This window comes from Phaethon lepturus, unplaced genomic scaffold, assembly GCF_000687285.1.
Source record: "Phaethon lepturus isolate BGI_N335 unplaced genomic scaffold, ASM68728v1 scaffold34047, whole genome shotgun sequence".
Classification (NCBI taxonomy): Eukaryota; Metazoa; Chordata; class Aves; order Phaethontiformes; family Phaethontidae; genus Phaethon; species Phaethon lepturus.
Window position 1 is genome coordinate 1 of NW_010553112.1, and position 9694 is coordinate 9694.

General features: G+C 47.8%; 1 protein-coding gene across 1 annotated transcript; it reads right to left on the reverse strand.

Annotated features, from left to right (window-relative positions):
- Window positions 1-1187: 1187 nt before the first annotated feature.
- Window positions 1188-7352, reverse strand: LOC104624160 (activin receptor type-1B-like). The gene is given in 9 exon segments (XM_010291450.1): window positions 1188-1313; window positions 1511-1641; window positions 2259-2383; window positions 2902-3058; window positions 3632-3799; window positions 4181-4411; window positions 5606-5854; window positions 7120-7220; window positions 7222-7352. Coding segments are annotated over 9 exon segments (1359 nt in total). The 5' UTR covers window positions 7293-7352.
- Window positions 7353-9694: the final 2342 nt, after the last annotated feature.

Below are 9694 nucleotides of genomic sequence, written 5' to 3' on the forward strand. Positions count from 1 at the left end.
GGCAGCCCAGGCCCCGAGAAGCCTGCCCCGCGCTGCCCAGCACGCCTGCGAGGGTGCCTGGACGGTGGACTCGGGAATTGCGTTCCCACGAGAACGGTCTCCTGCACTCCCCCACGGCCTGGTCTCCTTCCAGCGGGGCGCAGTGCCTGCTCTGTCTCTGACACGCGCCTCAGCTCCGTGGCATCTCTCCCCCCGCCAGGTCTCTCCTTCCACCCTACCAAGAACTACAAACCCCAGGGGCTCAAGACAAAAAGCCTGGATTCCAGGAGTGAAGTCAGGTCCTCGTTTGTTTTGACTTAGAAAAAGGGAGGGGGTGGCAGTGAGGCAACCTGATGGGAAGTTCCTGCAGCCGGCGTACGGACAGCAAGGCCACGGCACCCATCGGAGAGCTAAGGATCTGGTTTTAAGCAGCCTGTCCAAGCTAGACAATGCTCACTACTCAACAAGGAGAGCACCAGCGCGCACAGCTCAAAAAAAGGACACTCTAGATTTGCACATGCACAGAAAGCACGAACAGAGATGAGCCACCCTACGGGCAGACACCGCACGTCTACGGAAGGAGATGAACAGGCACAGGGGACACGCGCACCTTGCGCATGCATACACCATTGCGCACACTGACAGCCAGTCAGGTTTCTGTTTTTGACTTAGAATTTTTCAAGCTTAAGAAAAAGGAGGGAAATGGTTTCGTGAAGCTGATAAACTGTTCAGGCTCAGCCTCTCAGAAGGGAGCACCATTTGTTTTGCAAATGCTTTTTCTGCATTAACGTGCCAGTCCCTGGAAAAATCCTCAGAGTACGGCAAGAAAAACCTTCCCTTTCCCTTCCCACTCCCAGCACCTAGCACCCTGGCCTCAAACACTGCCAACGGGTGCACCGCGCGCACTGAACTTTACAGGGATTTCCATTAAAGAAACAAGAGTTATGATCATGGCTGAGATCCCTCAGGTTAAGTCCCTCTCAAGTCTTCACGCTGTCAGGAGGTGATCATAAAATGTTTCTGATTGTTTCATACCCAAGCAGGGAAGAGAGCAATTCAGTAGGCTCCGTCACCCCACCTAGCAGCCTGCAGGTCACGCTGTCTGGTTGGTAGCAGTAGATTGGGCAGAAACACGAGGTAGGCCTCCATCACACGTCTACTCTAGCATGGCAGCTTTTGTGCAGTTTCCTCCTGCTGGGGCTCAGAGCCTAGATTTTCACATCTTCCTGGACACTGAGCTGTGAGAGGGTTTTCTTAATGCGGAGGGCAGTGAGTCGAGCCGCTCCGTTGGCGTACCAGCACTCTCGCATCATCTTACCCATCACCCGTAGTGCCTAGGCAAGAAACAACGGCAGATGTCAGTGCTCTCCCCTCCCCTGACCCCAAGACGGTCTCTGCCAGGCTCCTGCTGCCTGGCCAGACACCGATACAACCCTCCACACCTCCTAAAACTGGAGTTCAACTTACGGTACTTACTCTTTACTCACTTTATGGAGGGGCAAGGGAACGTGAAGATGGAAGCAGACCTTACCTCGTAGCTTTGCCACCAGTTTGGGATATTAGGCCGTAACTTCTGATCACATACGACCTTCCGCATCTCCTCAATAGAAGGATCAGAGGGCACAAGGTCGTAGTACGGAAGCTGATACTCTTCGTGGATACCTGAAAGGCAGAGAAGGGGAAATGCCATTCCCGGGAGAACGGATCATCACCACAGTGCTCACTGAAGGCAGACTGATACTGGTTTGGACTACATGACTCATTGCTGAGATGCGTCAACACTTTGCAGTTACTTAGAACAGAAATGAAGAATCTGGGATTTGAGTTTACAAGAAAAATTCAGGGAAATAAAACGCAGCTGCCCAAACTGGAACAGAGTCAGCACGCTGCGATCCGCACCTCCCAAAGCCGAAGGCAGGACTGCCACACGCACCGCGGTGCTGCACTCCGGCCTGCAGCTGGATGTGCCAAGGCCCTCATTTATACTGATTTGGGGGAAGAAAGACACCCACCAAATCGGCACCTCCACTTGCTTAAAATCCACCCGAAGGAACATCAACCGCCAGTCAGAGCATTAACCCCCACGGGCCAGTCTTAACAGCAGTCGTGGGTCACTTCTTTAAACTCCTTCTGTAGCAACACACACGGGCATGTCCTCCCGCAGGCCTATTCTTCAGGGTCCCATCAAACCTCCCAAACACCTCATCAACAGAAACCACCGAGGCTGAGAAACCCAGGAGCAAGCCAAGCTGACGGCACAGGTGCACGAAGGGTGTTACCTCCTGCGTTGCACCTGCGAGCAATCTCCCAGTAGACCAAGCCCAGGGCATAGATATCGGCACATTTAAATGAATCAAAATGCTTCATGTTAATGGTTTCATCCAAGACTTCAGGGGCCATGTATCTGCACAACAGAAAAGGAACAGCATGTTAATTTTGAGAGGGGATTCTCTGGAAGATAGTAAATGTCAAGTTTTCCCACACAGCATTTCTCAGCAGACCAAACTCCGCTCTGCACAGCCTTAATCAGAACAGAACTGGGCCCCATAGTCTAATAGAGTGAACAAAACAACTCAAAAAGAATAGCAAGTTGGGAAAGAGGTAAAAACGTCCAAAAGCACATCAGGCTCCAGAAGGCAGGCCCCAAAAGGCTTCAGAGAATGCCAAGCTTGTTGTCACGTATTGTATGATCTCCCCGGTGCTGATTTTACGTATGTGGCCTACACCTCTCAGCTTGATGGCCCCTGGAGACAAAGGTGCTCACGTCCCTTCAACGCCAAGCCGGGTACAAGGCTGACACTCTGCGAGACACTTGTAAATGCATAAGAAAGAGAATTCCACCAGTGCTGAACCAGCAGCTCAGGCATTTGCTAGACACACTCCAATGCCTTCGAACACTAGCCAGGAACACCGGTCTCCTACCGTTTGGTTCCAACCCTTTGATTTGGCGCAATATCAATCGTATCCGTAACCGAATCATGCCGGACAGCCAGACCAAGGTCAGCAATGGCACATGTGCCATTCTTCTTCACCAAGATGTTCTTGGATTTCAAGTCTCTGTGAGCAATCCCGGGCTTTCCTAACAGAGCAAAATAGAAAGAAGCAGGGGTCAAGGTCTGGTGAAATCTGTTAGTCAAACTGGCACAGAGGCAGTACCGGATTTCAGGGCGTTAGTTAAACTCTGTGTGTTGCAACACATTTTCCTGTTTGGATATGCTTCAGCGCTGAAGAACAGGGCAGTGCTGACAGCCTGTGGTACGCAAAGGCTCCGCTTACGCTTCGGAGGCACTGCTGATGCAGTAGCATCCAGAGGCCTCAAGAGGGACATAAACTCCATCGTCGCAGGCATCAGACACGTTGATGTGGACGTAAGGAATTTATAATTCTGCTGCTGCCTGCGCTAACATCCCGCCCAAGTAGCGCCAATTTTAGGACAGGGATGTGAAATGCTGATATAACTCCCAGGAGCCAGCGCAAGGCTAACCCACTTTGCAGCCAGCCAAAGAAACCAGGCTATTTCTGGTCAATACTGACCAGATGAATCCGGGCTGCCTCAGCCAGCGTTTTCTGTGCAGCACATCAGCCCACCTCGTCAATTCTGCTTTCTTCTCCCCTCAAGAATTCCCAGCACCTTTTCAAACTTCGCTCTTACCCTGAGTACCCACAATCTCCATGTGTAGATGGGCCAGCCCGCTAGCGGCAGACAGGGCGAGCTTGATCATCCCCTCGATAGTCACCGTGTATCGATTAAGGTAGTCAAAGAGAGATCCGTGCTCGTGGTAATCGGAGACAAGCCACAGCTGAGTCCACGTTCCGTTATCTGCAGCAGGAAAGGGACTTTGCTCAGATGGGTACAACGCAGGGACGGCACACGGCCATCGAGCATTTTGCACCCTATCTTTTCAGTAAAGGGGAGAGCTGCTGAATAAGACCGCAGCTCAAGAGACAACCTGGGGGCAAATAACGTAAAGAACTTTAAGGCAAAACACGATTTCGTAAGATGCAGCTAACGCACCATCACGCCTTTCAACAACAGTAGTAATTTTACCATCTTTTGGTGAGAAACATTCAGATATGGAGCTCTTTGAAAAACACGCTGACAGTGTTCTTTAACCATTTAATTGTAAATCCTAGTGAAGAAATGCAACTCCCAAGAGCAGGCCGGTGAAGTCTCTGCTCTCGGAACCGAGGCACTTTTTACCTTTGTTATCCGCAGCAATAAACCCCAGGATGTTCTCATGTCGCAACATAACGGTTTGATATATTTCCGCTTCCCTAAACCAGGAACGCTCCTCACGTGAAGAGAAGATTTTTACAGCTACGTCACCTCCACGCCACCGGCCGCGCCACACTTCCCCGAAGCGGCCTTTACCAATGATCTCCTGAAGGACAATCGTCCGAGCCACAGTCCGTTGGACAAAAAGTGGCAAACCTACAGACAAGAAATTGGAGGAGTGAATGCCTGCTGCATCAAAAGAATCTCCTGAAAACCCAGAGTCTGAAGTGGAGTATCGCCAAAACTAGAAGGCTCTATGTTTGGTAACAACCAGCAGCCTAAGCAAGACCCGAACCAGCAAATGGCGGTCGCTCCCACGCAGGACGTGCCATTTGGCTGCTTGGGCAGCATCTGCGTGTCACTTTGAAGTAGCTTGCAAACCGTCAGTGATTAGGCACAGAGCAGTTGGGGAACCTCTGCTTTATAGCAGATCAAAGTAACTTTAGCCTGAATAGGCAGAGTGGAACTTGTTGAAGACAGGCTCTGCTAAAAAGCAGTAAATCCCCAGAACTTCGCTTAAGAAAGGAGTCCTAACATAGCTGCCACCTCTTACGTAAGCTACAGAGCTCACCTGCTGAGAACATGTACAGAAGAGATCTCAAAACATTTTATATGCAGCAAATGTGGTGCTGAAGGTTTATTCCCTGGTCAAGTATCAGGCTGTTATATTCTCTGCCTCTGTGGATTATCCTATAGTTTCCACCTGTTGCAATTTTTTTTTTTTTTTAACCTAACCGCTTTCATAGTTCAAAGTCATGAATAAAACGCCGCCTTCCCTATCTGTGGATGATTTCTTTTAAGTGCTGCAAAAGTGAACGCTGGACGTTGTTTACTTCGGAAGACCCAAGGATTCTTTGGGATGAAATGGGTTGTGCAAATGCAGTATTTGCATACTGTAAAATTTTCAGCTGCTGGGATCTTTGCCATTTTCCTGCCAGGTTTGATGCAGGCGACATCCTGCATCCTCCTTTGAAAGCCAGCAACCCACAGGTTAGCAGTTAATGTCTGTTTCCAACCCAAATGCAGTTCCAGGGCTAAATTTGAAATAGATGTAGCTGTTCGAGTTATCCTCTTGCAGAAAAGGAGGAAAGCTACACAAAACTATTTTTACACATCAGCAGTTAAGCAGGAGTTGAACTATTGCTCTTACCTAGCCTAAGCACTGAACACTGACATGAGGCCTTGGCTACAGCATCTGCTGCATGACTGAATTTAAAACGTGCCCTCCACATCATTCATGACAAGGCTGACGAGGCAACCATGCAAAGCTGTGGCAACCAGGAGCCCAGAACAGACTACTCCATCACAATTACAAGTTCTCATTCGTCATTTCCAGTCATATCTTAATACCTGAGCCGGAGCCAGAGGTGGAGAGATCGTAGACTAGATCTTGCAAGGTCTTATCCTTCGACAGGCACATTTCACAAGAGGGGTCTTCCATGTCCAGCCGCTGACGATTGTGATAGACTCGTTGATGGTGATGAAAAACAAAGACTACTATGATTGTGACAACAAACACAAGGAAGACCGGTCCAGCAATCACTGCCACTAGCTCCACAGGACCCCAGCTCGATGGGGGTTCGTTATCTTTCAGGTGTCCTTGAAGAAAGGGAAGAGAAAAACAGGCACTTTTAGAAAATTATCACTCCTTCACAAGTGTTCTTTAAGGACTTTCTTCTTGTGTTTTAATTATCCTCTCAGAGCCTGGACAATTTTAGCTTGCTGTTCCAGGATGGTAGAGGACACATCAAATAGCAGCGTTAACATGGGACTGATCCAGTCCTCAGGCAGGCAAACTACAGCTAACACCCACAAAAGAAAAATGGTGCTTCAATTGTGGGATGGGGGACTATTGGCACTTGCTATTTAAAAGAGGATGGGAGCCTGTTCTGGGCTGAATTTGCTCGAACAGCCTGCCTTTTACCTTCCACTTGAACTCTCCAAGCAGGAGAAAAAGCCACCAGTCAGTAAGGACTCATTTCTCCCTCTCTCCCTTTTGCCCTGTAACAACCAGTGAAGACTCATACCTGAAGACAACAATTATTTGTCTTTTTGAGACCAGATAAGACTTCCCCACTGCATCCAAGGGAAATAGATACTGCAGTCTTCATACGACCCACTAAATAACAGCCCAAAACGGGGAGCAACGAGGTATGAGGAAGTACTGCATGCCCTTTCTGCCCCAGGAATTAGAAAGAGGCAGACATTTCCCACACCCTCACTCCAAGGCAGGGCTGCTTCCTCTTCGTGTACTCAGAATTTGGGCACCCCTCCACCCCACACACTTTACTCTGAAGCTGCTGCAACATTCTTATACTGATGGCTCATCACTGAAAAGATTTGCAGTCCTAGAAGGACAGCAACTCCATCTGATAACAGGCCGGCTACAGCACAACTCAGCGCCAGAAAAGGGACCCGAGCTGTGCCCAGGGAACGCACACCGTCCTCAGACCACTGCAGGCACAGAGCACCACGCAGCAGCAGCAGCTTATATTTATTTCTGCTGCTTTCAGGAACCTTTAGGATACCAGCAGCAGGGCTGATAAGGTGAGAAACTAAGGGCAGGTGGGGGAAAAAAACCCCACCCTGAACTTTAGAAGCTTCTCCTACCCTAAAGTAAACCTCATTATCTGGTGACATTTTGTCGGCCACAGAGGAGTTCAAGCAACTTCACATTTTAATTTGAAGTAGTTTGTTATTATTTCCACTTTACAGATCAAGGAAATAAACCTAGTGCTCAAGTTCACACAGCAACCTAAGGGAAGAAGTGAAAACAGGGCCGAGAACTCCTTATTCCCAATCCCAAACAGACAGCTTTTCTCCTTCCCACTTCAAACAGACCATTTATATAGCTCTCTACTCACCACTGGGAACCATTAAATCAATTTTGTTGCAAAAATCAGAGTAGCAGCAGTGAGTATTACGCAGATCTTCTGAACTCAGACAATAGAAGGGTTTCCCAGCAAAAAAATTTTGCTTCGGGAATGCAGGTCCGAACGTGATGTTTAACGCCATCCAGGTTGAAGACCGAGACCATGCACGCGCCATCCGTTTCACACGTGGAGTTTGCTTGTTTGCAGTCAGAGCACAAACATGTCAAAGCTGCAGAAATCAAAACAAGACCACCTCCTTAAAACCCACCGGAGACCAAACGCTCAAACAAGGGAAAACTTTCTTCTTTAAATCTCCCATTTCAGAGGGAACAGGCCATTCTTAGGCTCAGGAATTAGACTTTAGGGGCAGAACAAGTCATACGCAGTATTTCAGACTGCAAGAACCCAAGTGAAGCAGAAAATACAACTAGTATTTCTATAGGAAGTAGAAAAGCCTTTCCAGAAGATGACTGCCCAGACAGTCCTTTTCCCCGCCCTTGTTGCAACCACTAACAGAGATGACCCGAGTCATCCCTGCAAAGTAGGCTAGATTTTACTAAGATCCACTCCCAAGCCAACCTAGGGTCAGAACTCAAATTGAAAAGAGCAATTACTCAAGCTGACAGGCTCGATTTCACCTGAACTTGCTGTCCAGGCTTCCTCAGCTAGGCCAAGGAGGAGCTGCCCACTACAGATTACCGAGGGACGAGGGACGACCACCTCAGCTCGCAGGAGCCAACGAGCCGTTGGCAGATGCCAAAACAAAGCCAATTCAAACCGACTACGCAAGCCAAGTGTGCTACACCCAACCAGATCAGTCACTTATTTAGTAACTGCTTTCCTGATCCGAGACACTACCTTGGGTCAAATACATTCCTGGCTTTTTGCCTGCTCTCCGCGAAGATTATTTGGGTAAAGAGCAAAGGAGAAACTCCAAGGCAGATTCCCACATTTTTTTCGCCTCCCAGCTGTCATTGTGCTTTTCTCAAGCTGCCTGAAAATCTGTAAGCAAATCCCCAGGCATCGCCATCCTTGGGAACAAAGAGCGAATACAACAATGTCAAGAAGAAGGGTGGGGCTTGTTTAGCAGCACGCAGTATTTTCTTCAGCTTTCATCAGATCTTTCAGCCTCCCCGGAGGGATTCAGAAACATGTACTTACCCGCTGCAGAAATGGTCTTTCAGGTAGAGAGAGTTTGAAGAAGTGTTTTAAAAGATACAAGCGCCACAGTTAACTCTCCCCAGTCCGATAGCTAAATCCTCTACGTCTGCTTGCACCCTCTTGGTTTAAAGCCACAAATGAAAGTCACTGTTGACACTCGTGTGTGTCAGCCACCTTCCCGTGGGGCAAGGGAAGTGCCGAGCTCTCAGTCACACCATCTCTGGTGACCAGCAGATTTAAAGAGCATCAACATTCAAGGATATTCATGGCCCTGGAAGAGTCTCTCGCTCCTAGCCAGCACAGTCCAAAGTGCAGCGGAGAGTTACGCTGCTGGGGGCACGGTACCTCGAGCAGGTCCTTATCAACTTCAAGGTTCGTTTAGGAGGAAGACACCCATTATCCCTTATCTCCAGTGTCCTAGGAAAATCAGTTAGGCTAATTGCATTACTACTCACTTAATTCTCTCTGGACACTGCACTCTTCATTTCCTAGCTGCTGCTGTGAGCTGCTTAACAGCTCAAAGGTGGGCTGCAGTACTTCAGGCAGGCTAAATGCAGATGCTGGTGAATTTTGAACCAACAGATTCAAAACTGCAGAAGCAGTAAAAAGCCAGTAAAACACAGAAGAGCTGGTGAGACCTTTATAAAAGCATCATGAGCAAATGTAGCTTATTACTACATCCTTAGCACAGGCCAAGGAAAAGGAACATATAGAGAATGGACAGGGAAGACCCTGAACCATGCTGAGAAGGGTTGAGAGCGCTGTACCCATCAATTATGTAGCTTTTGAGGGGAAACTTTACAATGAAAGGAGAAAACCCAGTAATATTCAGCTTGGCAAACAGCTCCGAGTACAGTGTTTTCCAGTGGTCAGCAGAGCACAGAAAAGACAGTTCTTCTGAAAAACACGCACACTTGGAGGAACAAAGGTTGGTTATAATGGAGATTTTATGAAAACATGAGATAGGAAAGAGCAGCCAGGGCACATTCCTACCTTCAAGTATACTTAAAAGGAAGTAGTGTTTTAAAGCATCTCCTTTATTACTTTATCAAAAACTCAAGGTACAAGTTAAAAACATTTAAACCACACACATTACAACAGGTAGGCTCTTTTCAACTTGATTCAGATATAGCAAAACTGAACTTTGTTCCTGTTAGACTCATTTCTAAGGTCTCAAACCCAAGATTTATGCTATGGCAGTTTTGCTTCCAGAAGCTCAGAAGTAAACAAAACACTTCAACACACTAATAAAACAGGTTTTGTAAACTTCTTACTGAAGTATCTGGCCTGAAACTAAGCATCCCTTCGAGAAGAAAAGCAGAGGAGCTGGTTGTATCTGCTCAGTTTCATTTGTAGAATTAAAAAAAAAAAAAACCTAAAAAAATCAGTTTACCTGCAAGGTATG